Source organism: Lactuca sativa, chromosome 4, assembly GCF_002870075.4.
Source record: "Lactuca sativa cultivar Salinas chromosome 4, Lsat_Salinas_v11, whole genome shotgun sequence".
NCBI lineage: Eukaryota > Viridiplantae > Streptophyta > Magnoliopsida > Asterales > Asteraceae > Lactuca > Lactuca sativa.
The window spans coordinates 371,130,052-371,157,767 of record NC_056626.2 but is presented as its reverse complement, the minus strand read 5'-3'; the positions used below and the strand labels follow the sequence as shown (position 1 = coordinate 371,157,767).

The 27,716-nt window shown below is 33.4% G+C and overlaps 1 protein-coding gene, 1 long non-coding RNA gene and 1 other non-coding gene across 8 annotated transcripts; 1 reads left to right on the top strand and 2 right to left on the bottom strand.

The window, feature by feature from the left end:
* The first annotated feature begins 1,837 nt into the window (after window positions 1-1,837).
* LOC111891515 (probable E3 ubiquitin-protein ligase BAH1-like 1) lies at window positions 1,838-2,843 on the top strand. Its single transcript, XM_023887572.1, has 4 exons — window positions 1,838-1,935; window positions 2,013-2,271; window positions 2,334-2,588; window positions 2,712-2,843. Exons 1-4 carry the CDS (start codon window positions 1,838-1,840, stop codon window positions 2,841-2,843), a joined length of 744 nt encoding a protein of 247 aa, XP_023743340.1.
* Window positions 2,844-11,928: 9,085 nt separating this feature from the next.
* Window positions 11,929-15,076, bottom strand: LOC111891486 (uncharacterized). 6 transcript variants are annotated; one of them, XR_006191040.2, is made up of 6 exons: window positions 14,321-15,076; window positions 14,007-14,231; window positions 13,465-13,876; window positions 12,905-12,998; window positions 12,308-12,432; window positions 11,929-12,216 (listed from the first exon to the last, which is right to left on the bottom strand). It is a non-coding gene; the product is annotated as an uncharacterized LOC111891486 (long non-coding RNA). The 6 variants fall into 6 exon arrangements; XR_006191039.2 differs by having other exon boundaries at window positions 11,929-12,432; window positions 14,321-14,564; window positions 14,646-15,076; XR_006191038.2 differs by having other exon boundaries at window positions 11,929-12,432; window positions 14,321-14,561; window positions 14,646-15,076.
* An 8,422-nt stretch (window positions 15,077-23,498) lies between these two features.
* Window positions 23,499-23,605, bottom strand: LOC111891523 (small nucleolar RNA R71). The gene has a single exon (XR_002850227.1). It is a non-coding gene; the product is annotated as a small nucleolar RNA R71 (small nucleolar RNA).
* Between the last annotated feature and the right edge of the window lie 4,111 nt (window positions 23,606-27,716).

The window sequence follows — 27,716 nt, the reverse complement described above, 5'->3', positions numbered from 1 at the left end:
CTTAGAGCCTAAGCAGTCAAATTAGGGTTTCCAAGTTGAAAACCCTAATAGCCTACCTATATAAGGAACCCCTAAGGCCCCCAAAACGTGGTGAAGTAATCCCTAAGGGTTCTTGGACGTTTTTGGTTCCTCCTCCCTCTCTCCATGTTCATCTTGTTGCATATGGTGTTTGTGACTCCATTAGAGGTGCAACATTTGAGGCACTAGGCTTTCAGAAGTCAATTACAAGAAGGATTCAGATTGTTATTGTAACATAATAATCAAGGTAAGATCTAAACTCTATTCTTTTGTCAATTTCGATTATTGTATGATAGAATTAGGGTTTATGAGCTTTGGATGATTATTGCATGTTCATTAGACAAACTAGATCCAAAGCTTTAGGGTTTGCATGTACACCATAGGATTGATGTAGTGCTCAAAACCCATCACTTTTCGGGAACATCATCTTGCGTGTGTTATACATTCCAAGAGTCAGGGATGGTTTACACCTAGTTGAGCCGGTATGAGATATGGTTTGGTTGAAATGTCAGTGGGTGGTAGTTTGAACCCTAAGTATAGAAGAATTAGGTATTCTGCTTGGAGGACCATCGATCTGTTTGAGTTGGTGGTGTTAGAAGAATGGTTCATAGGGATCTGCGGTGCAGGTATATGAGACTTCAATTCAAGATTTGATCATGTCAAGGGTGAAGAGCAAGTGGCTATCAAAAGTATGAGTTCAGAAAATACTCGAGTTGTCTCGCAGCATGAAGTAGTTGGTCAAGGAGCTCGTTGTAGCCATTGTTTCCTTTTAGGATACCAATGAATATACAAGGAGGCACTAGGGTCGCTCAGGTTGAGTATCGGTTGTTGAGGGATTTGTTATCTCGTTGTATAGATTGCTATTTATAGTCTAGATTAGGCAGTTGAAAATCGGTCAATCGATTTTAGAGTTTGGTATGTTTAGTCCCTCTTGGGCTTTGTCCAGTAGGGTACTAGTTCATGGGTTTACGTGTCAATGAATTTTCGATCATTGGTCATTCATTCATCATTAATGTGGAAATTCTTTTGTGAAGTTTTGAGTTATATCAGTTGAAGTTCAATGGATTCATCAACATATCATCAAGTTCGACTCGAGTTTGGAAGATGTCCTTGGTTATTGGGAGTCTAGAATTTGGGACAGTGTTACTTAATCTTCCGGACGCGACATTTGATTTTGTGTAGAATCTACTTTTTGGCATGTCGTGCTAGCAAGGTTGATAATTGGATGGATCCGACCATGGTTTTAGCAACATTTCTGGTTAACTTTAAAACTTTTATCGAGCTAGTTATGTATTATGGGATATGTTTCGTTCGTTCATGAGGATGTTATGTTAATGAATGAGGTTCGTCATTTCATTAGATCTACTAGTACATCATCCTTTGGGTAAGGCTGGAAAAAAACGCAGTAGATCCAAGGTTGGTTTCGGGTTATCCCTATACATGTTGTTAATGTTAGTAGAGATAGGTTCAGGTGTTTAAAGTATTTATTGTGTTATTGTATGCATAAATGTGAGCCAATCAAAATTAAATATTTAAATAAATAAAGAAGGGTAATTTAGTAATATAATTAATAATTTCCAAAAATAATCCCTATAATCCCTCGTTATCTAATTGACTTTTTCTAACCCTAAATTTATCCCCTTCATAAATTGCCTCACACCCTTACCATCAACCTCACACCCAAGCGCTTGTCAATTATGAATTTGTGATCAGACATTATCGATGTGATTTCAACAGAGGCACAGAGCATCCAGTTAATGATTTATTAAAGAGCGAAGCAATTATAATCATTAGGTATCGACCGAGAAAAGCATCAGCAATGAAAGCGCCAATAAGGGGAAGAAGCCTTGCCGTTCCAATCCACGTGCTGACATTCTCAGCGGCGGTGGCCTTCGATTGCCCCAAGGGACTGGTCAAGTATGTGTTTAAATTTAATTGATGCCATAATACGCAAATATCTTTGCCACTTCAACCCCTGTCCTCTATCATGGAAGCTTTTTTCCTGCCTTTATGAAGGAGATGTCTGTGGTGGTTGGATGTTTTAATGAGCGTGCATACAAGGTGCTTGATGTTCATCTGGCAACAGGCTTCCACAAGTACTTCATGTGGTGCAAAGGCAAGTTACATGGAAACCATCATTCTTTAATACAAGAAGGAAAGGACCTTGTTGCTTATGCAGTTATCAATGCCATTGCTATGTGCAAAATTATTAAAAAATATGATAAGATTTTTATTTGTCACTTAATTATCAAAGTGCTTTTAGATTCTTCATAATAAAACATGAGCAGTTGAGCACTCATAACTTTTTATTGCAGATACATGACTCTAAACAAGGGCAAGCATTCAGGTCACAAGTCCAGAGCATGCACATGGAACTCCTTCAGTCTCCATGGCTTTGTGAGCTTATTGACTTCCATATTAACTTAAGGGAATCAAAGAAAGTTATAAGGAAAGCATCTGAAATATTAGAAGACTGCTCTCTTATATTTAATGATGGAAAACCATCACTTTCGTGTAAGTTGTCTAATGCTGTGAAGCTTGAGATAAATTTGACTTGTTCCATATGCTTGGTCAGCCCTTGATAATGCCTTGTAAACTTTTTGTTATAATAATGCATACCTTGATTAATTAAAAATCATATATATAGTATCTGCTATTGAATAATCTGTCGTTTGTATTTGTTGAATGATCAGGATATTGTATTTGATCCTGTGTATTTGAGTTGTGGACACATATTCTGCTTCATGTGTGCTTGCAAATCTGGATCAGTAACAGTTGTAGATGGACTGAAGGCAACAACACCAACATCAAAATGTCCTCTGTGAATTGGGAACTTGTTCTGTTTGTCTAATTTTTACAGGAAATTGAAAGTTGTTTTGATGCACACCAAACGCTCGCTAAAATGCTTCAACTGAATGGTATTTCTTCATTTATAGTATTCTATCAGCAAAGAATGTTTTCTATGATAATCATGAACATATTATGTTAGAATGCCCTGAATTAATATAATTATTGGTAAATGAATCCCAATTCTATCAGAATTGAATCACGAATTCCAATTATGTTGGAATGGAATATGAATATTTTCTCACTAATTTATTCATTGGATTTGTTTCCACATAATTCTTTTAGAATGTATTAGTGTCTTTGTTAGATTTTGATGTTTTTTTCCCAACTTGAAAGTTTTTAGTTTTATTTTTTAACAATAAATGTAATTCTTAGCAATTGTTACATGTATTGTATAAGAATTAATGTAATTTTTGTTTTAATTCTTCAATTACTGGTTCGAAAATTTGTTATTCTACAAGAAATTTTTAAAGTCATGATCAAGAAATATGTTCAAGAATATTTTTATTATTTTATGGTTCTAGAATATTTTTATTTTTGAACATACTCAAACATATTTTGTCAGAATGTCCGAATTAAAAACCTTATAATTCGTAAAATCGGATTTTTAAAATTAATAGAATCTATGATATCTTAAAATATGCAAATTTCCTTTATTAAATCTATATTAATTGACTAAAATACATTTCTAGTTAAATTAGATGATATTTTTCAATTATATTTAATTCAATAATATATATTAATTATTTTCTTAAAATAAGTAAAATGATTGGCCCATATTTATTCATACAATAACACAATAATTACTTTGAATATAATAACCTTAGCCAATGTTAGTAGTTCCAACATCCTTTATAAATACATGTAGTTATCATTTTTGCCAACGAAAATTATAAATTTACAACATTGAAAGCCACTAAATCATAAAACCTCAATCGTGTTCCTTGAAGCATTTCACAGTCATAACTGTTTTTAAAAGTATGTCAAGTTTCTTCCAGCGTAACATAGTACATTGCAATTAGATACAATGAAAAAAATATACCAAATCTTGTTAAAATTTACTGTTTACATAAAGTTTAATACAAAAGAAGAAATGAGCATATTGATTTTGCAAAAACTTACTATGTATGTGTATGTGGTAAAATATGTATGTGTATGTGGTAAAAAAGACACAATTGATTTCTTTTATACCACTTTACATCTTAAGTCCCTATACACGAGGGTTATGTATTAAAATGGTACGACTTAAATTTATCGTACATAGTTATATTTCAATCTAACATACCCGAAACCCGATTCACTTTAATCCGACTAAACCGAACCTTAATAGGGTCGGGTTTCGTGTGATATATATATATATATATATATATATATATATATATATATATATATATATATATATATATATATATATATATATATATATATATATATATATATATATATATTTGAAAAAATTCCGCCTAACCCGAAACTGGTCGGATTGACCCAATTAACAACCTTAAATATTCCTATTGAATGAAGTTTGTATGATATTAAATATAGTTGATATTGTACAATAATAGCTACTAATTTCAAAAGTACAATGCTATTACCAAAACCAAGACATGTAACACATGATTCCAGTACTCAGATGAGCCGCATATGAGAACACCTCATTAATGATTGTATCATGTAGGATGCCATGTAAAAAAAACCTGACAAAATTCATCATAAGGATTAAATGTGTACAAAAATAACAAAGACTTATTTTACGAAAAAAAATTATTAAGGACTAAATATGTACAAACTGAGAATTTAACATGTAATAGTCTGTTATAATGACTAAATATATACAAAAACGATAAGTTTATAGACCTACTTTGCTCGGAAAAGAAAAAACAATGATTACTCAATGTATTAAAAATGATACATTTTTAAATTGTTTTCCCTTTAATGAATTGGTGTGTGATGTGTGTTTCCTACGCTTTAATTTAAGGAATAGGCGGATGATGGAATAGCGTAATAAAAAAAAAGACAAAATTGCAAAAATGGCCCATGTGGTATGTAGTTTTTTGGGGTTTTAGTCCAAATCCCGACTTTTTTGGCTTCATGGTCCTTTTGAGTTAGTTTTGTTGTGTTTTTGGTCCATCTGAATAGTAAAATGACTATAATACCCTTGGGCTATTTATTTTTTTTATTTTTCTTTCATTTCTTCTTAAATCTAATACTAATTTATTTATTTTAATAATTAAAAAAAGAAAAAGGGGTCTCTCTCTCTCTCTCTCTCTCTCTCTCTCTCTCACAGCAAACCACCCCCCAATTTATCTTCTCAAACCAAACACCTAGTTGCAGACCCAAATTGGTCTAATTTTTTTATCCAAGTTTTTTATGGTCATGTTCCACTGTATCTAAAACCATGTGCGAATTTATCATCTTGCTCCACTGTATGTAAATCCTTGTGCGAATTTGTGGTCTTACTCGTTCTTTCCTTGCTCTGGTGGTGATTTTTGGCTCTAACGAACTTTATTTTACCCTCCAAATCCAAAAATCTACAAATCAAAATCGAGTACTATTCATCATCTTCTACATCAACAATTTCAGTGGCTTCAGATGATTTTACAACACAAATCCATGGTTTCTCTCTTTCAATTTGGATTGCAGATGGTGGAGATGATGGTGTGGTGCGGAAGAGGTTAGTGATGTAAGGGTGGAGGTTTATCAAATGTAGATTAAGCTAACGTGATTGTAAAATCAATCAACAACTAAGGTTCTTAAGGGATTCACGTGTGGATTTATATCTCCCGGACATGTTTTTACAGGGGAGGCAAGAGGATTCCCCACAAGAAGCTTTTCGAGTTTTGGATATTGTTTTATAGAAACTATCTACTATTTGATATATATCATAAAGCTTTTCTTTTTTTGTAGGTAGGAGAAGTCCTTTCTCTTTCCAGTCGACATGAAAATTAGGAAAAAAAAAAGAACCATAATAGTTTGAGCAATCTGATGGATTCATTTATCTGATTATTGCAAGTTCTTCCAAAGATACATATGGTTTCAATGGTCTGCTACGGTAATTGTTTAGATCTAATGTTACATTAATTTTTAAGGATTTATGTTCTGGTCACATTATAGTTATGGGAGATTAAGATGATGCAATTTGGGGTTATATTGGTGGTAAATCACGAGTTGGAGAATGGTGGTGCAGGTAAGGAAGAAACAGAGAGAATGATTGAGAATGGTGGTGTAGGTAAGGAAGAAGAAGAAGAAGAAGGGGTGGGTAAGTGGCGTTTTTTTTTGTTTTTTTTTGTTTTTGAGAGAGAGAGGGAGAGAGAGAGAGAGAGAGAGAGCAGGTGGGTCCCATTCTTGGTTTGTTTAACATTTATAATTAAATAAAAGAAAATTAATATTTAAGTAAATAGAAAAAACAAATTAAAAGGGAAAAGTAGTCTTTTTAATTTTATCGGAGACCAATTCTACAATAAAAGTAGCCCAAAAGGACCACAAAACCAAAAAAGTCATGGTTTGAATTAAAACCCCAAAAAATGCATACCACAGGGACCACTTTTGCAATTTTATCTAAAAAAACAGCAGTACTCGCAACGAATTTAGAACTCGTGCTACATGACTTGATTTGAGTCCTTTTTCCATATCCCTAACCAACTTCATATTTTACCAATGTTTTAAAAACCAGTTTGAACCGGCCGGTCGAACCGGGAACCGGTGGAGAGAGCGGTTCAACTATCACCGGTTTTATATTGATTTCTGAACCGGATTGAACCTGCCGGTTTTTAGAAAAACTCGGTTGAACCGGTCAAAATAAACCGGTTTAACCTGTTAAACCGAATAAAAACACATGAAAAAAACCATTTACATTATATTTGATGATTTTTTTTCCAAATATATTTAGTTTCACTAAATAAAAACATATACTAAATGTTATAAAGTTTTTTTGGCATATATGGATTGATATAAAACATTAAAACCTCTGGTTATGTGTTATTTTAATGTATTTGAATTCATTTACAACTTATTTTTATATGTATTTTTAATGTTTGAACTTGTAAACATCAAATTCATAATTTATATATGTATATATGTGTAGGAAAATAAAAAAAAAAAACATGAAAAATATAGAAACCGGTTCACTCGGTGGTCGAACCGGTTAAACCAGTTGAACCGAGAACCGATCACCATACCGGTTCAACTAAAAAAATTGGTTTTTAAAACATTGTATTTTACTGATTCTTAAAAACTATATTATATATAGAGTATATACAATATATATTGAGCGATTGTTTTTATCTTTCGTAAATCTCACACTTTCTTTTTAATCATACAGTATTTCATTTTACTCCATTAATTATGTTTCAGTTTTAAATATTTTTTATTTTATAATAATAAGTTATTTTTAGAAATTCATTTATAAAATATAACTTTTATAAAGATAATATAATTAACTAATTATTCAATATTTTTATTTTATCTTTGTGATTATAACATAATATTTGATTTTAAAACAATATATTGTAATTTTAATTATTTAAATATTAATGTCTAGTGATAGTATTTATTAAAATATAATGTATTTTCAAAAAACATCTAACTAAAAATATTAAACATAAGAAATTCATTAAGGCTCGAGTGGCCTTGTCATCTCCCTCATTATGTTTACGTGACTTCATCAGTACCACTCCTTATCCAGCCGCAAAGCTCATGTGCCAAGTGTTTGGCGAGATAAAAGAGAAGATGAAAATGAACACACGGGGTCCCATCTGACCATTTTATTGTTTCAGCTTTAAATAGTTATAACTTCGTATTAACAATTTATACCTTGTTAAAGTTTATATTAATTAAATATTTAAATTAATAAACATTTATTTGATTTAAGAAAAAAAGTGTTTATCTTTTAAACATATTATCATTCCATATCATCAAACTATACTTAGTAGTTTATAAAAAAATATGATGTGACAATGCTTTAGCACATGCTATCTTATTTAACTTTAGTCATAAATAGATTTTAAATTTGATTTTGAGTTTTACCTCTAGTCTGATTTTATTGTGTTTATAATTTATTTTTTGTTTATTATTATTCATATGTCGGGTCAAGTGTTTATTATAATAGATAAATAAATATAAAGTTTATAATAAATAAAAGCAAGAGAAAGACAAAATAAGGGCAAAAACAATCATTTTGTAATGTTTAGCACACATATAGATATCTAACATAGTTAGTCGTAGAATCAAGCATACAACAAAACGGAACCAAAAGAACCATCCGTATAAACAAAATTCAAGAAAGAATGAAAATTGGTATCTTTCATAAACCACAAGGACCATTTATGTAAACTTGTCTGAAAATGTTTTTTTTAAATGTGTGTAACTGTGCATGGTCGTTGAAAATCTTCTTAATACAAGGAAGTGGTGGTTGGAGGAATAATTTCTAAAAAATAAAAAAGTGAAGGGGTAATAATGTTACAAACCATGTGAGGTGGTTGTTGGGGGGCTATGATTATGAATGCAAGGATGCAAGGTTGACTTTAAGTGACTTTACGTGTCTTAATGTTAAAAAAATAAGAAAAACGATGATACCAAGATACACAGTTGAGTATTGCGTAAAAAACGACTAATGAGTTGGAAATGGAAACTTGGTTTTAACTTACGAAAGTCTTTGTGATAGCTCTTATTGAATGTAATATGTAGTAATTCTGATTATGATATTAAATTATATTCGTTTTATTTCTTATTCTGATGGGGTTTTGGTAATATCAAAATTCCACATGAATTTATGGAATTTTGAGCCAATATATGGGTGGGTTTCCTCTTCATGAAATCTTTTCGATGGTACCAAATTTGGATGTGATTTACTTTCAAACAATGCAAAAGTTGTCCATAAAGGTTTTGTTATCCATAATTTCAAAATTGCATAAGAAAATAAGAAACGATTAGGAATCTAGACCTTCATGTATCTTATAATGTTTAAAAGTCAGTCGGTAGCTGTAAATAGAAAACTTTATGTTGCAAGGCGTAGATTTTATTATTTTATTTGTGTAGAAATGTTCGGCATAGTATGACTAAAATAAAATAAAATAAAAATAAATAAATAAATAAATAAAACTATTTGTAGTAACTTTTCTTTAAGTTCATACTCTTCGAACAATTTTTCTTGAAACAGATTTTTTTAAAGGACTTTAAAAAGTCTCAAAACTCATTACCAAACCTTCAACATTTAAGAGATTTAATTTTTTAACATCATCACTTAAAGTTGAAACCTGTGAAATTCAAAATTAAAACCTATTATATTTTAAATTATTTTTTTAGAACAGCAAACACAACATCCTCCGTATGATATTTATTTCGTCTCCAAGTCGTCTCCACGAAGACTTGGATCCTCAATCTTTAGGTGAGGGACATATTTTTAGTTTTCCACATACACATGATACTATTGAGGGATACATATCTTAGAGTATTTAAATCTCAAACCATGAACATTAAAGTGCATTGATGGTAGTTTGTACTATCATTGTTTTCATCCAAAAGACATGGACACAACATAAATATATACAAGGTGGATCTAAAAAGTGCAAGAGAAATCACGGTTTAAGCTATGCGCAATTTGGATTGTGGGTGATGCTATTGATGAGGGTGAGGATATTGTTGGGGATGCGAAATTTATAAGCATACGTGCACCAACATTTGAATATTAGAGATATACTTTTAATTTTAATAATAATAATAATAATAATAATAATAATAATAATAATAAGGTTTATTTTTCAAGTTTTTTTTTTCCGTAAAGTTTGCTAAAAAATCAGACATTAAAACAATATAAAATGACAAATTATCATTATTTGGGTAATAATATTATTATTATTATTAGTTAAGACAAAAAAAGGCACTGCTCTGCTCTAAGCTTCCTCGTTATACGAATTATCAGTAGAATATTCGATGTGAACCCTTTCCAATCTACTCAAGGTTTATACTGACGATTTTTTCGTTGGATGTCGATGTAATATCCTTGTGCTAATGATGAACACAATTTTAATATCCTTGTGCAAATGTAGAATCTAGGCTTATATTGTAGAATTTAGGTTAATTTATATTAGTGATTTTGTTATCATAAATATTATTTAAATGTAATAGGATTACTTTGTTGACCAAAAATGATATTGATAAATATTAAACAAGTAAGCAATGTGTGGAGTACACACTTGTTTAAGTTTGATCAAGTCTTAAAGTACACTGTATTTTAGGGACGAAACCCCTAAATGAACAGGGGTCAGGGGGCAGCGTCCCTAGGAGCAGGGTCCAAGGGGCAGAGCCCCTAGCTTGACCCTTATATTAAAAATGTATCAGAAAATCAGATTTTAAGAGAATTGACCATTGGTTTGACTGTTATCCAAACTTTCGTTTTTATGTCAGTTTTTATGGTTTTATGATAGTTTGATACTGTCATATGACATTTTTCAGACAAAGATCTAAAAGTCGATTTTGGTCTCTATTTTCTGGTACATACGAAACTATCATCAAAACATTCTTTGTTATTGTCTCTCTAAGTCTTATCTGATTAAAAAAATATTGGGAGTACCATCCAAATACTTTAATCTGAAAAGTGTTAAACACAATTATTAGAATTTCCTAGACTTTATGTACCCCAAATTCCTAACAGAATCTGAGTTTATGTCGGGGCTTTTGTCGTAAAAAATGGATTTATGTCAGGATCTGTTGTATAATATTTGATTTTGGATTCACCTAACTTATGAAGATGTAAACCATTATAATCTATAGATTTCAAAGCTTTTGATATCATTCTAAAGCAAAATTGATCTAATGACTAGGTTCGATATGGATTCGCTCTTCGTCGAATTATTGTAGGCGTGCTAGAAGCTCTTGATGATGAAAATATTTAACTAAATCTAGTGAAGAAGGATGTAATTGGCTTTGCTCTTAGGGGCTTCTACACCTTCATGATGTAGACATAGTGCGGGAATTGGTTGGATTTGTCTTTTTTAAAATAATAATAATAAAAAGGAGAAAAAATTGCAAATTCCATAAGAGTGTTCAAGACGATGAAGAAGCCCTATGTTGCTAAACAGGGTTGAAGTCTCAGTCCCAAAGACACAAAGGGGGAGATTGTTGGGGCTTATTGTGTTGTGTCTTAGGGCTTTTTGTATATATCCGGATTGGGCCTGCCCATCCATGATTATCTCTTAGGGTTAGACTATATATATGCATGCATGTATGCATTACGTGAATACGTCGTTGATTTTACGCTTGAGTTTTGTAACCCTAAAACACCTTTACAATCGAAGTTCTTAATAGAGCTCTTCTGAGGTGTTGAAGCATTAATCATTCAACTTATTCAAGCCATATTTGTGTTTACTTTTACATACTTAATTGTTTGCATGTTTAGAATCAATCGATCCTGAAAGAACTACGTTATAACAAATTGTCTTTGTGATAATTTACCTTGGTCTGGTATGCGTTTGGTTATGAGTTATATCTATATGATATGTTACATGATAGGGATAGTTTCCCTGATAGTGGTCCTTAGGACCAAGGGGTAAGTCAGTACCCGGATATGCCTAATAGTGTGCTTATATCTTGCTATTGTATGCTAGTGGTAGGGGGTGGAATAGTCCCCAGTTACCGGTTGAAAGATACCGATGACGATTACCTGTTGAAAGATATCGATGATGATTACTGGTTGAAAGATACAGATGGTATTGTATGGTATGTGGTATGATGGGTGAACTCACTAAGCTTTGTGCTTACGGTTTCAATTTTTGGTTTCAGGTACCTCTTCATCTAAGGGGAAGGAGTCGGCGGCGTAGCATGGCATCACACACACATTTGATTTTCCGCACGGTGTTTTCTGGGATTGTACTCTGATATGTTATTTGCTTATGTTGTGGGTTTGAAACATGATACTTGATTTTATGAGATTACGTGTTGATTCAATATTTTCTAGTGAATGTCTTATGAACAATTTAATTAAAAATGAAATTTTTGGACCTAAATTTTGGGACATCACAGTAATATATACATATAAGCAAAAAATAAAAAATATAATCAACTATGTACTCAATAGAAGATTTGGGATTCAGAAAGCTGATTGCACATTTTTTTTTTCAAATGTTTAATCTTTTTTTTTTTCTAAAAAAGCTAAATCGTACATCTGACTTCAAAGTAACAAACTAATTAATACAATCCCCCTGGTAACATTTTAAGCTGAACTCATCTACACCAACTATATTGGCCACCCTAATCCTGCATATTGACCTTGTTAATCCTCATAATGTAACAATAATGACACACATTTCGACCTTTACCTAGCTTAACACCACAGCTACTATCAAATGGTATTTCCTATGCAAAAAAAAACTTCACTGATGCATTATTTTTCAGCATATATAAAAGAAAAATATAGAATTGCATGGTTTATAAGGAGTTCTCGTACATGTTAAGAAAAGATGGGTATTTTGGTTTTTTTGTGTGTTTTTTGATCTGTGATTTTATCTTGATTCTTCTGGAGGCTGAAAATAATGCTGGAATTGAAACTGTAAGATTGTGGTTTGGTTTTACCTGAGATTTGTGCAGTAAAATTGATGAGATTGATGCAGTAAAATTTATAAAGGGCAATTTGGTCTTTTTTTGGTTTAAAGAAGGATATTACTATATCAATCAACTTAACATCTACTAAGAAGGAGAAAAAATAAAAGTTTTTTAAATAGTTCTCGACTGTAGAGGTTAATGATGTTCCATCAAGGGCATTTTTGTCTCTTTCTAGTTTCTTTAATCTACAATCCAGGTTTGGTTTTCCTAATGATATGTGATGTTAAAGCTGGTTTCTGTTGGAATAATAAAGTCATAATAGGAAGATATGATTTCTTCAAAAATTGCCCAGATGATTTGGATTTAATTTTAGCCTTGATAGTAGAATGATATAATGAATGATTAACAAATTTTTATATTATCTTCAAAAAGACAACTGACAATAACAATATAAAAAATCACAGTATCATTACAGTTTCGTTATCAGAATTAGAAATCTTACTTTGCAACTCTTAAATTGAACTGCATGAAGTATGACTTAAAAAAGAACTCAATATGTAAAATAAGCTTCTTCCAAAACCCGATGCACCGAAAACCTGTCCGCAAACAATCACTTTGAGTATTACATAAAACTAAAACTAAAATGATATATAACAAAACTTTGAAAACATAAAAGCAATATAGACTTACATTGCTTATAACCATTGTAGGTAATTGATTTTCATCTCCAATAAGAATGGTTATGAATATGGTTTTCTTTATATTTTCTTTATTTTTTAGAATTATAATTTTACAAAATGAACTACAAAAACACATTTGGCTCACGTTAGCCAAAACTCATAAAAACAAACTGTATCCACCACCAAGAGGTACTCTTGGATTAAATTTGGCAGATACCTTCAAATATGGGCAAATTCTAAAGCCAATATTCTGTAACCAAATAGCAAATTTTTTTAGATTATATGGTTATATGAAACAATGAAGTTTTCTAAAAGAAAAAAAGCAAATAGTTACTATTAAACTAAAGTCAATAAATAAAGCTATTTAAAGGGTTAAGCTTACTGGAATGCTTAAAATCTGCCTTTCAGGGTTAACTAAAACTGGAAGGCTTCTTCTTGCAGCAACATGAATTGACTTTAATACCCTCAGAGCTTCTCGTGCGGATACTTTAAAAAAATCAGAGCACAAATTTTCACTCTTACTTAATTTAGAAAGATATAACCAATCATCGTCAACCATGTGGTACACCTCCATGACCGAATATTGACCAAACACACAACCACAACAACCACCGGAAACAAACTCCCATGAAACCAAGAACCTATCCATGAAATGACCAATTTACCCTTGATGAAGTTGTTTAACATTATTAACCAATTCCACCGCCTTACATGATCCATTGTCGGGTAAAGTTTCGGTTTGATTGAGAACGAACTATTTCACCTTCAGTCCTACATTCTTCTTCTTGATTTTCCTGTTAAAAATCAAGAAATGACAAATTAAAATAACATGACTTTTGTGTCCATATTGTTTTAATTATACTTCCTAAATGAATCCAAACAATTTAAAATCGATTTTTTTCAAAGAGTTTTGTATTTTTATACCTATCCATATTGATATGCAAAATCATCGGTGTTTTTACTCTTCAAGCTTTGGTTAGGCGAATCTGAGTTCATATGTGGGACAAATGAAACCAAAGATGGCCCTTTTGCCCTAGAAATTGAGGGCTTCACCGGAGACGTGAATTCAAGGTATAGATGCCATTTTTTTCACAGTGAAGGTTGAAACGAAGAACCGATGTTGGAGCAGATTCACGGAGGAGAAGCAAGCTGGGGACGGTAGCAGATCAAAATTAGATAAGTTTAAAAAAAAACCTAAATTTTACTTGATAAATGTAAACTTATCACTGGAGCCTTACCTATACCAATTCCGATTCCAAAAACAAAAGTGATATCGACCTCCTTTAATTAGTCTGCCTGGAGTAGTTGAAGAGACGTGATGTAGGGCAAAGGAGAACTTGAGCAAAGCATTGAGAGGGAAGCAAATGGATTGGGGAAGCGCAACATATCTATACATAACCAAAATCTGGAAGTGAGGTCAGCTTGGAACTCGAAACAACACCTCTTTATCTCTATTTCTCGATCCCTTTCTTCATCTACCTTCTTCGTTAGCAAGAATCGAACAAAATGAGGGTAGAGTAGGGCTTCATCACAAGAAAAATAAAATAAATTGAATAAATTAACCTGCAATTTTGGTCAAAGATCGATTTCTACAGGGGGTAGAGTAGGGCTGATTTCTCGATCTTTTTCTCACTAGTGTCGATGTGTTATCTTCATCCCAGATGCTTCAATAAAACCCCAAAATTAAATAGCTGAATCATCTATTTAACCTTAATTCTTAATCGGTAGAAGAAAGCCTTTAAAGAGGGTGGCGTTAGTGGTGGTGACGGTGTTGAGATGAGGCGGTGAAGAGAGAAGGTGGAGGAGTAAGGTTTTCTTGGAAGACTGGTTATTCATTATCATCTACTCAGAGAAGGTTAACAAAAGATTGAGACAAAGGCGGTCGGTCTGTGTTGTTGGATGAAAGAAGGTAGGGGCGGTGACCATGTACACAAATCTGAACCTCATTGGATGAGAAAGCGGTGGGTACGGTAAAGTTAGATCATAACAACACGTGTATATAAATAAAAAAAAAATGACATAAACCACCCCTAAAAGAAAGGAGACACAATTGCAACCATATTCATAATAAAGGGACCATTTCTGTCGGACATTTTTAATGAATATATATTAATAATTGATGGACCATTTATGTCAATCCCTTAGCCACTTAATTTTAATTAATATATATATATATATATATATATATATATATATATATATAAAATAATAATAATAATAATAATAAGGTTTATTTTTCAAGTTTTTTTTTTTTTTGTAAAGTTTGCTAAAAAATCAGACATTAAAACAATATAAAATGACAAATTATCATTATTTGGGTAATAATATTATTATTATTAGTTAAGACAAAAAAAAAGGCACTGCTCTGCTCTAAGCTTCCTCGTTATACGAATTATCAGTAGAATATTCGATGTGAACCCTTTCCAATCTACTCAAGGTTTATACTGACGATTTTTTCGTTGGATGTCGATGTAATATCCTTGTGCTAATGATGAACACAATTTTAATATCCTTGTGCAAATGTAGAATCTAGGCTTATATTGTAGAATTTAGGTTAATTTATATTAGTGATTTTGTTATCATAAATATTATTTAAATGTAATAGGATTACTTTGTTGACCAAAAATGATATTGATAAATATTAAACAAGTAAGCAATGTGTGGAGTACACACTTGTTTAAGTTTGATCAAGTCTTAAAGTACACTGTATTTTAGGGACGAAACCCCTAAATGAACAGGGGTCAGGGGGCAGCGTCCCTAGGAGCAGGGTCCAAGGGGCAGAGCCCCTAGCTTGACCCTTATATTAAAAATGTATCAGAAAATCAGATTTTAAGAGAATTGACGATTGGTTTGACAGTTATCCAAACTTTCGTTTTTATGTCAGTTTTTATGGTTTTATGATAGTTTGATACTGTCATATGACATTTTTCAGACAAAGATCTAAAAGTCGATTTTGGTCTCTATTTTCTGGTACATACGAAACTGTAGTGGTGTTCATTTTGATGGCATGTGCAAAATTAGAAAGATCTAGTAATTCATCATACAAATTCAAGAACACAAGGAGTAAATAAATCTTTTTAAGCTCTTATTAGATCTAGAAAGGATATACAAATGGGTTTGTATACAAATTCTCTCTCTAGTCTAACACTCCAAAAATGGACTCTTTTTATAATGGGAGTCACTCACTTCCTATTTATAGGAAAGACTCAACCCATTTACACATACAAAGAGGAAAGCCTAAAACATTACATCCAAGCATGACTTTGCACCCTAACATTCTCCCCCTCAAAGTTAGGATTGGATGTCCGGCTTTAATCTCCAACGAGCTAGCGCGATCAAGACCAAACTCCCCCTCGAAGTAACACCGGTCTTCAAATCCGCAAATGAATATTCGACAAACTCGAGAAGCTTCGAATACCCATCATTCTCCCCCTTTTTATAATCAAAAAATGATTATAAAACCCACTAAGGATGAGAAGCGCCCGAGGAATAGTCTTCACAAAACTCCCCCTTGATGTGTACCAAAAATGAATCACCAAAAATCTTGCACGGAAAAACAATCACGAAAAAGCCTCAAAAAATTTTCAATTTATGAAAATTTTTGACTTTTTGGGTGAAAGTTGCAAGATTTTTCAAAATCCGGGTAGAAATTGTCACTTTCTGAAACTTGCAGGGACCCGTTGCGTCCAAAACAGCCAAATATGCAAAACTCTCCCCCTTTTTCAAAGCTGGGTAGAAAGCATCAATTTGCACAAACTGCAGGGACCAGAAATGAACATTCTTCAATTTCTCAGAAAATTTTCCCAATTTCGAAGTTGGGTATTTTCTGCCAATATTTCGAAACTGCAGGGGCTAATAGAAAAATTCTGTCATTTTTCACAACTTTTGTCACCATTTCAAAATTGGATCATTTGTGCCATGTCTTCGAAACTTCAGGGGTAATATTCGAAACTTTTGATTTTCTTCTTCAATCAGTAACCAAGTAACAAACATACGAAGACTTGAACACGTACAAAGACCCCTTCGAAAATAAAAACCCAGTAACCATCCGTTCAAATGCCTAACACCTTTGTACCCTTCGAATCTGGACTCTAAACTCTTCGTTTTTCCATTCATCCATATACCCTTCGTTTTTCATCACTCTGAATCAAAATATCAGTCCTTTGATCATTTGAATATCAAACCCAGTCGATCATCTGTTCTTACAGTCTTTGTTCCCAAATCGATGCTTAACCCTTCGTTCATTAACCCCAGACAAACACCCCTTCGAATCATTCACAAACACAGACTTCGTTAATCAACATCACCCGTTTCTTACAACTCTTCGTTCCTTACAGTTCATCCCAAATCATCGATTAAAAGAAAACCAAGGATTCGTTTTTTCAACAACAGTTCTTTGTTCCTTACATTACAGAGACCCCAAAATCGATTTCCTTAAACCCTTCAAACATTGATTACACTATCACCCTCAATACCTCCTTCGAACATCAAACCCAATTCCAAAAACCTTCGTTTTCCAGTTCCAAAACAAAATCAATGACTCCACATAAACCCTTCGTATGTCAAAATCAAATACATCTTCCCAAGCAGTAATCATCGACATTAAATTCTTTATACCCTTCGATTCAATAACCCAAATATCAACATAACCAAATCCAATATCGACCTTTAATCATCGACTTCATCTGTTAAACTCACAGTTCTTCAATCGTTCAAACCTTCGATTCCAAATAAAAAGTGTTCGACATCAAGATCATAATCAATTCCAAGAACATAAAACACTCGTCGTTTCCAGTCATCAAGAATCGATTTCTTGACTCCAAGAGATACAGATCGACTTAGAATCAAAACTTATCGCAAATCGAGATCGAAATCAATGTTGAACAAAATCATTTGACTCATAATCACAAATCCAGTTTTGACTTTAAACACAAATTTCAAATCGATTCCAGAAACATTAATAACCCGATTTTGACTTTCAAAGATTTTGTTGACTTTCAATAGAATCAAATATCGGCTGCTTGATCATAATCGATTCTATATAAAATCGATTCACAAGATAAAGGATAACTCATCGATTGTTAAGAACGACAAGGTGAAATCTCATTCATGTGAATGCTGTCAGGAACAATCGTGAATACACAATCTGGAAACGAATGAAGATAAAAAACGAACGAAGTATTTCCGATTACGATTGAATGATATTTTAGGATTCATGAACAGTAGATAATTCTGAATTTGGGCTCAAAGAAATCGGACATGAACAGTATTAGACATTTGAGTTTGGCAGGGCTTGATCAAATGATTTGATTGGGTTTCGAATAAGAAATTGAATGATGAACAGTAAACAATTCTTGTTTGGGCTGGGCTTCGAAATATACATCATATGAACAGTGCTCAACTCGTTTTATTCGAATGATTATTAACATTTTGAAATTAAAAAATGTTAGAAGATGATATTGATTTTGAGGATTTTGATCTAAACAAAAATTATTCGATCAATCAATGGGGTTTGAAACGGATTAGATCCAATGAGGCAAATCGATCAAAAATTGAAAAACGCAAAATACGAATCGAAATCATGAACGTTTTGGAATCCATTTGAGAATTTGTGATACCTTTTTGACGAATCGAGATCCATTTTCAACGAACGAATCAAATTTGGAAGATCTTGGTTCTTTTGTCGGAATGAGAAAATCTCCAAATCGAACATTGTACCACCCACCATGCGAGATGTACAACTCGTTCTTCGTGTTCTTCGTCGATCCAAGAACATCTTCAAAAGAACCACCAACACTTTTGGGTTTTGACTTCAAATTCAATTCAACACTTGGAGATTGTTGCTTTGGAACCCAAATTTGCTTCACGGATTTTGGCTTCACAACATATGACGATTTTTGTGAGTAAACCCACTTGTTCTTTCGATTCATCTTCTTCTTCTTTTTCTTTCTCATCTTTTTGCATCTTGAAGACTTGACTTCATGAAAAAACCCACTTTCAACAACATGAACATTTTGAGTTTGAATCAAATCTTTTGGAGTTTGATATTTGTGAATTTCTTGAACCACCGGCTTCCGATAAGGAATCATTCCTTCAAACGAATTACAAGAACACAAAATATCATCGGTTTGAACTCCAATTGAGCAAAAAACTTTTTCATCATGAACATCAACTTGAATCTTCTTATCATGAACTTCAAGAACATCAAGAACATCACATTGAACTCCATTGTCAAGAACTTCAAGAAATTTAAGAGCACGAAGATCATTTGGGTCTTCAATAAGAGAAACATATTTCTTATTGAACAAATCTCGTTCTTCTCCTTCCTTTTGATTTCTACTACGAACTAATATGGACAAGGCAATTTTATTCGACCATGCAATCTTACAAATTGGTTGAAATACCAAGCTTCCATGATCATCCTTCAAACCTCCATAAGAAACCAAATTACCCCATGAAATCAATTTGCTTAACAACAACCCATAAAATTGATCTTCATTGACTTTGTATTTCACATCTTTAACGATCACAATCCAAGAATCATATGGCAAACCCACCATGATCACAAAAACTTGAAGAATTCTAGAGAGAGAAAGTGATTTTGAATGGGTTTTCTAGAGAGATAAAGTGATACAAACAAGTATTCTAGAGAGAGAAAGTCGAATTATGGATCAAATCAAAGAAAAATTCGACTTCTAGAACACAAAAACACTCTCTAAACATGAAGATCAATGAAGAAAAAGAATCACCAAATCAAAATAGCCATCAAGGATCAATTCTTGATGAGATTCAAGAACACCCGCTCTGATACCAATTGTAGTGGTGTTGATTTTGATGGCATGTGCGGAATTAGAAAGATCTAGTAATTCATCATACAAATTCAAGAACACAAGGAGTAAATAAATCTTTTAAAGCTCTTATTAGATCTAGAAAGGATATACAAATGGGTTTGTATACAAATTCTCTCTCTAGTCTAACACTCCAAAAATGGACTCTCTTTATAATGGGAGTTACTCACTTCCTATTTATAGGAAAGACTCAACCCATTTACACATACAAAGAGGAAAGCCTAAAACATTACATCCAAGCATGACTTTGCACCCTAACAGAAACTATCATCAAAACATTCTTTGTTATTGTCTCTCTAAGTCTTATCTGATTAAAAAATATTGGGAGTACCATCCAAATACTTTAATCTGAAAAGTGTTAAACACAATTATTAGAATTTCCTAGACTTTATGTACCCCAAATTCCTAACAGAATCTGAGTTTATGGCGGGGCTTTTGTCGTAAAAAATGGATTTATGTCAGGATCTGTTGTATAATATTTGATTTTGGATTCACCTAACTTATGAAGATGTAAACCATTATAATCTACAGCTTTCAAAGCTTTTGATATCATTCTAAAGCAAAATTGATCTAATGACTAGGTTCGATATGGATTCGCTCTTCGTCGAATTATTGTTGGCGTGCTAGAAGCCCTTGATGATGAAAATATTTAACTAAATCTAGTGAAGAAGGATGTGATTGGCTTTGCTCTTAAGGGCTTCTACACCTTCATGATGTAGACATAGTGTGGGAATTGGGTGGATTTGTCTTTTTTAAAATAATAATAATAAAAAGGAGAAAAAATTGCAAATTCCATAAGAGTCATTAAGTTATATGAAAATTTGATTTGACGTTATGTTCTTTTTTTGTTTCAATTTGGACACTGTAACGACGTAAATTCTCAAAACAATTTTTCACTTCCAAATGTTATTTCAGAAAACATGTCCCTGAATATGAAGCACATAAATCTCTATCAGTGTGTACGGAATCATGTAGGCGCCTTCCTGCGATCCTCGCTGGTACCTGAAACACATATCACACAACACAGTAAGCATAAATGGTTAGTGAGTTCCCCAAAATATCAGATACAACACGTACGCCACTCAAGGCTAACACTCTACAAAACCTTCCGGTTAATGTGTCTGTTAGATGCCATTTTATGCGTCTTATAGGGTAGTTTTTTCATCATTTTAGCATCATATTTTGTACATTTTCATGTCATTTATTTAAATAATGTTCAGCTCATGTATTTCGTTAGAATTACAATACTGCTCATGTTTTATGTTGATTTCAGATAGTTCAAGTGGAGCAGTGCTTTGGGAGCAGTTGGATGCGCGTTTGGTGCTTAAAATGGAGCTTGGAACTTATGGGGTATGTTAAGGAATGTTTGGTAGATGCTTTGGTCAAGAAACATTCAATTGAATTGATCACACGAAGATAGAATATACAATATCAAAGTTAAAGGATGTTGTTGGCAGCTATGACCCCCTGTCAGTGTTTTGACCATATCTCGAGAACCGTAACTACGATTGACGTGATTCAAAATGATATGAAAATTAGACGAAATTTCGGACGTCATAGGCACAACCTGTGATCGCAGGTTGTCTCCTTGAGATCGCAGGTGACCTTTTTGCGGTCGTAAGTTTGATCGCAGGTTGCCTTCGCGGTTCTTTTGTGCCCAAAATTTATCCGGAAGTGAAAACTCAAAACATGCTTTCGCAGGTTGTTTCCTTGCGACCGTAGGTTGGCCAAAAAGTGTCAAAATAGCATCCTACTTCATTAAAACGACATCAGATGCCTTTATTGCAAAACCTGCGATCGCAGGTTGTCTCCTTGCGATCGCAGGTGCGTCATTTTTGCTGTTGGACGTATAAAAAGACCCTGATAGCCTTCCAGTAACCTAAGTGGACGATTCCAGAAGGTATCAGACGATGAAAATACGATTTTGGAGGCGTTTTTTCCCTGATTTCATCAATTTATGAAGATCTTAAGACTGTGGATCATCTCCTTCAAGTAGATTAGTAAGATTAGTTGTTTGATGTCTCTTTTCATCTATTTTTATTAGATTTTGGTCATGTCTGGCTAAACCCTAGTTTTCAGTTTTGCATAAAACAAGTACTTTTCATGTGATTGATCATTAGATCTGATTTTTGATTTGTGTTTCTATCTAGATTCTTCCGTTTTGTTCTTAATGAATGTTTGATTTTGATTCTTGTTAGTTTGATCACCTAGCTAGGGTTTTATCATTCCAGTTAATCAGTTATAGAATACGTAATTGTTCTTGTCAACTGGTAATAAGTAACAAGTAATAAATGGTTCCGTGTTTGGGATTTGACTTTATTATAAACTGAAAAATCATACCTTTACGCTTCCGAGCTTGTGAGAAGTACTGGGTATTGTTGGGAATTTTACACAGATCATAAAGCTGCTTTTCTGATTTAATTAAGAGCTTGTTTAATTGAACAGTAAAAAGTTAGGGTTAATTGAAGAGCCTGTTTTGATTAACTAATTTAGGTAAAAGAGAAATTACTAGAGCTTGTTAATTTTTCTCAGTACCAGCTTAGATAGAACGCATCTCTAATAATCAGATCTGGATCAGTTACATGATTAGGAAAGTCGCAGCAGAACTGAAATCGTTTTTTATATTGATTTTCGTTTAGTTTAATATCACTGCAGTTTTAGTTTTTAGTTTAATTCAAATCAACCTTTTAATAATTTCTGTCTTGACTAGATTGTGCCTGATGCAAAAAGGCATTGGCCATTAGGATGTGTCCCTGAGGATTCGACCCTGCTTCCCTGTGCTATATTTTTAGTGCAACCAGCAGTGATAATTTATTTGCTTAATACGTGCGCGACAGTGTGTTAACAAATTGGCGCCGTTGCCGGGGACACGATGCTTTCTAATAGTTTTATGCCAAGAATTTTTCGTTCAAGTACACCTTTAGTTTTTGATCCAGAAATTGAGCGAACTGCAACGAAACTGAAGAAAGAAGTAGCAAGAAAAAAAACAATCAGCTGGTCTCTTTGGTTCATCATCTTCCATACCCCCAGAAACCTCCACACCGCAAGGCACTCCCTTATGGAACAAATCAGATCCGTTTTTTCCAAAAGTACCCCCATCTTCTCCTCAAAACAGCCCATATAAAACTTACTCCCCATCCCTTCCGTTAAAACTGAAACCATAGACTCTTCAGAAACTGAATCTGAAGTCTTAGTTATGAGTGGAGACGAAGCAGAAAAGACCCTTAGAGAGTGGGCCACTCAAGAGGTCAACCAATAGCCCCTTTGCATTATATTTCCAGAAGCCCAGAACTTCGAACTTAAATCTGGGATGATTCACCTTCTTCCCACTTTCGGAGGATTGGAAAATGAAGACCCACATAAATTCCTCAAGGAATTTCATGTGGTTTGTTCAGGAATGAAGCCTCATGCTGTCACAGAAGACCAGATAAAGTTAAGGGCATTCCCCTTTTCGCATCAAGATTCTGCAAGAGAATGGTTGTATGAACTCCCATCAGGTTCCATCACCACTTGGACAGAACTTGCAAAACTGTTTTTAGAGAAATACTTTCCAGAAACGCGAGTCTCCAGTCTCAGAAGAGAAATCCTTGGTATCAAACAAGGAAAAAGAGAAGCTTTACATACCTACTGGGAGAGATTCAAGAAGTTGTTGGTCCGTTGCCCCCAACATGGAATTAGTGATTACCATCTCTATAATTGTTTCTGTGAAGGTCTAACACCCATGGAAAGACGGCTTATAAATGCTTCCGGTGGTGGTTCTTTGGGTGACATGACCCCAACTGAAATCAGGGAGCTGATTGAGAAGATGGCGATCGAGTCTAAACATTCCGGGAATGAAGACGAGTGGTATCCAGATCAGCCAAGAGGGGTCAAGGAAGTCAGCAATGTTCATCTGGAAGCTCAGATATCTAAATTGACAAAAGTTGTTCTGCTCTTGATTAAAGAAAAAGCAGCTGCAAAGAAACAATGTGGGATTTGCTTAAAGACTGATCACCTTACAGATATGTGCCCAATATTGCAAGAGGATACAGTTGCAGTCAAAGCTGTCGGGGGCTACCAACAGAATTTTCAAAATAATTACCAGCAGAAACAACAATTTTAGCCTCCACCGAGATTTTCGCAGCAGCGAAATTTTCAGCAGCCAGGCTTTCAGCAAAAGTTTCAGCAGCAAAATTTCCAGAATCAGAATTACCAGAATCAGAACACCCATCAGCAACCCAGTAGTTCCAACATGGCCTTAGAAGATATAGTGAAGAGTCTTGCCACGAGCACCCAATCATTCCAGACCGAAACTAGAGCTAGTATCAAGAATCTGGAGCAACATGTGTCTCAACTTGCCACTTCTATGGGCCGTCTGGAGTCTCAAGGAAAGTTACCAGGGCATACAGAAATTAATCCAAAGCACAATGTGACTGCTATTTCCTTGAGAAGCAGAAATACATATGAAGGCCCAAGCTCATCTAAACCAGAAAACAAAGATGAAGAAGAGTTTGAAGAGGTTCTGATAAAAGAAGGAGATGTGGAAGGGATAGAAAAAGAAGCTGAAGCTGAAGAGTTTGAAGAGGTGTTGGTTGAAAAAGAATCTGAAAAACTGGAAGAAAAAGTAACTCCAACACTACCCAAGCCAATTCTGAAGGAGTACATGCCATTACCTCCATTCCCATCAAGACTGAAGAGTACGAAGCGCGAAAGAGATGATGAAGATATTATGGAAATTCTTCGCAAGGTTGAGGTAAATATCCCACTTTTAGATATTATCCAACATATCCCTCACTATGTTAAGTTTCTTAAAAATTTGTGCAAATCAAAGAAAAAAAATGAAATTTAATGAGATTTTAAAAGCTGGCAAAAATATCTCCTCTATTTTACAAAAAAGTTTGCCTCCAAAGTGCACGGATCCGGGGATTTTCTCAGTTCCTTGTAAATTGGGGAACCTTGATTTTCCAAAAGCCATGCTTGATTTAGGAGCTTCAGTCAATGTTCTTCCCAATTCTGTTTTTGAAAAATTAAAAATGGAAACTTTAAAAAAGACCGGGACAATTATACAGTTGGCTGACCACTCAACAGTACACCCAAAAGGTGTACTGGAGGATGTTCTTGTTCAAGTGGATAATTTGCTTTTTCCCGCTGATTTTTACATTTTGGACATGGGAAACTTGGACACTTCAGATGCAAACTCAATTATTTTGGGAAGACCTTTTTTGAAAACTGCTAAAACCAAGATTGATGTTTTTGCTGGTACTCTTTCTATGGAGTTTGATGGTGATATTGTGAACTTTAAAATAAATGATGCTGAAATTCCAATTGATAAATTTTCTATTAATTATCTAGGTATCAGTAGTCCTTTTTCTGAGGATTGTTGTGATTTTTCTAATGGTTTTGTGCAAGATTTATTTTTAGACAGGAAACTAGATAATTATACATTAAAGGAGCTGAACATAGATAAGCTTGGGGAGATGAAAGCTCATGTAAATTCTGTTGGAGGAGCTGGTACAAAACTGATGGAAAAAGCTAAGCTTGAGGAAGATGAGAAAAAGGTGATTTCTGACATGAAGCTAAAAAAGAAAAAGAAGAAAAAGAAGAAGTTGGGTGCTGTCAAGAAGAATGGAAAAAGAAAACGGCTCAAAAATCTAAAATTTGAGTCATTTGATAAAAATTTAGAGTTTTTCCCGATTGTTGAACAAGTCCCAGATCCACCCATATTGCCATATTTGAAGGGATCTGGAGTTACAAGGAAAATAGTTGAGCTTCAAGGAAGTCCCAACCACGGGTTCATAAATCTGGTTGGACAAAGTCGAGCCAAAGACCTTAAAAAAGGGCGGCTTTCCGGGAGGAACCCGATGAGTAGTTTTTAGTTTTTTATGCTTTCAATAAAAAGATGATCGCAGTTCCAAGCGATCTTGGGGAAATCAAAGGATCGACAGAGTTGCTAAAATTCAAATTTTTCGTCAACATTCATCGTCAAAATCAGAATTTCTGCAATCTATCAGGTATATTCATTCTTAGCTGCATATTTTTGTTTTTATTTGTTTTATTGAGCTGTTCATTCCTCTCTAAGAATTGAGAACAATGCATCATTTTAAGCTTGGGGAGGGGGTTAGTGTAAAATTTTGCATTTTTTGTTAAAATTTTAATTTTTCAGTATTTTTAGTTAAAATTTTCAAAGTTTTCTTTTTGCATTTTATTTTCTGCATTGCATTTGCATTTAGTTAAAATATTTTCATTTTTATTTTTCTGCATTAATAACAAAGAAAAACCCAAAAAGATTTTATTTCTAGTTATTTTTTATTTTCTGCATATAAAAAATCAAATTTAAAAATGGATTTCTTTTACATGAGATGAGGATATCTATTTACATTCGATGGCTCTGTTAAGATGAAGTGTGATAGTTACTGAAAATAATAGTCTCATTACAATCAATTTTAAGAATTATCTTTTCAAGTGCTTTAAATGTTTTCAATATGAACCATCATAAGAGCCAGATAATTTTTACAATGAAAGTGTGGGATGGAAAAACGAACAGTGTTTTGAAAATAATTTCCTTGAATGCCTTAAAAAGAACCTAGATTGGATAACCCTTATCATTCCTTTAAGTACCGAACCCTATAGTCTCTACGCCTTTTGAGGTTGGGAGGGAACTCTTGTTATACCCACAATTTATTATCATTTTTGAAGTATTTAAGATATGGAGGGCCTCAAAGTAAAATTCACGCCCAGTCAATGTATATATGTTAGAAATAGTACATCAAGAAACTTGAAGAAATCTGTAATTCAAAGTCAAATCCAAATCAAGCTCAAGTCGAAATCAAGAAGCAAACAAGTTAAATATGAATAGTTGATCAAGACAAAGAAGACATGTGGTATAATGAGATTGATCCCTCGATAGTGGAATCATAGGGGTAAGCTTGGATTTTCTGTCGATAATGGAGCTTACCGCGTTTACTAGACGAGTTCGGAAAAAAAGGAGGGGTTGGTCATGCTAAGTTTTTATAAACGAATTTTCGTAAAATTGTTTTTAAAATTACACTGTTTTCACAAATTAAATTCGGCGTAAGAATTATTTGTTTAAGTTTGGTTTAACTTATTAAAAATAACTGTCAATCGTTAATATAAGATATTGAGACTGTTGTCTAGGTAGTGATTTCATTGGAGCTTCCTCGTTGTGAAATCTGATCATGTGACAAAAAAAAGAGTGAAGTACATTAGTTTAAGTTTTCATTTTATTTTATTTTAAGTTACTTTTAGGTCATCCACATCTTTCCATTTGTTTATAATGTTATATCTTTTTCTTACTTGAGGGCAAGTAAGGTTTAAGCTTGGGGAGATTTTTTAGATGCCATTTTATGCGTCTTATAGGGTAGTTTTTATCATCATTTTAGCATCATATTTTGTACATTTGCATGTCATTTATTTAAATAATGTTCAGCTCATGTATTTCGTTAGAATTCCCGTACTGCTCATGTTTTATGTTGATTTCAGATAGTTCAAGTGGAGTAGTGCTTTGGGTGTAGTTAGATGCGCGTTTGGAGCTTAAAATGGAGCTTGGAACTTATGGAGTATGTTGAGGAATGTTTGGTAGTGATGGGTTTTGAGCATTCTAACACTTCCTAAGTGTACATGCAACCCTAATAAACCTTGGATCTATGTTTGTCTAAGATACATGCAAATAATTATTTTTCCAAGGTTCATATCCTAACTAGCATGGCATGGGGAACTTAAATCAAATAAAGCTAGTACAAACACTTACCTTGTAGTTGTAGTTGATTCCTTGGAGTTTTAGAGCCTA

What these genes read in the sequence shown, in the direction of transcription:
- LOC111891515 (XM_023887572.1), top strand. Translation starts at nt 1,838, where the DNA reads ATGAAAGCGCCAATAAGGGGAAGAAGCCTTGCCGTTCCAATCCACGTG. An exon ending in TGCCCCAAGGGACTGGTCAA is followed by an intron (nt 1,936 to 2,012) that starts GTATGTGTTTAA and finishes CTATCATGGAAG; the next exon opens with CTTTTTTCCTGCCTTTATGA. An exon ending in TGACTTGTTCCATATGCTTG is followed by an intron (nt 2,589 to 2,711) that starts GTCAGCCCTTGA and finishes TTGAATGATCAG; the next exon opens with GATATTGTATTTGATCCTGT.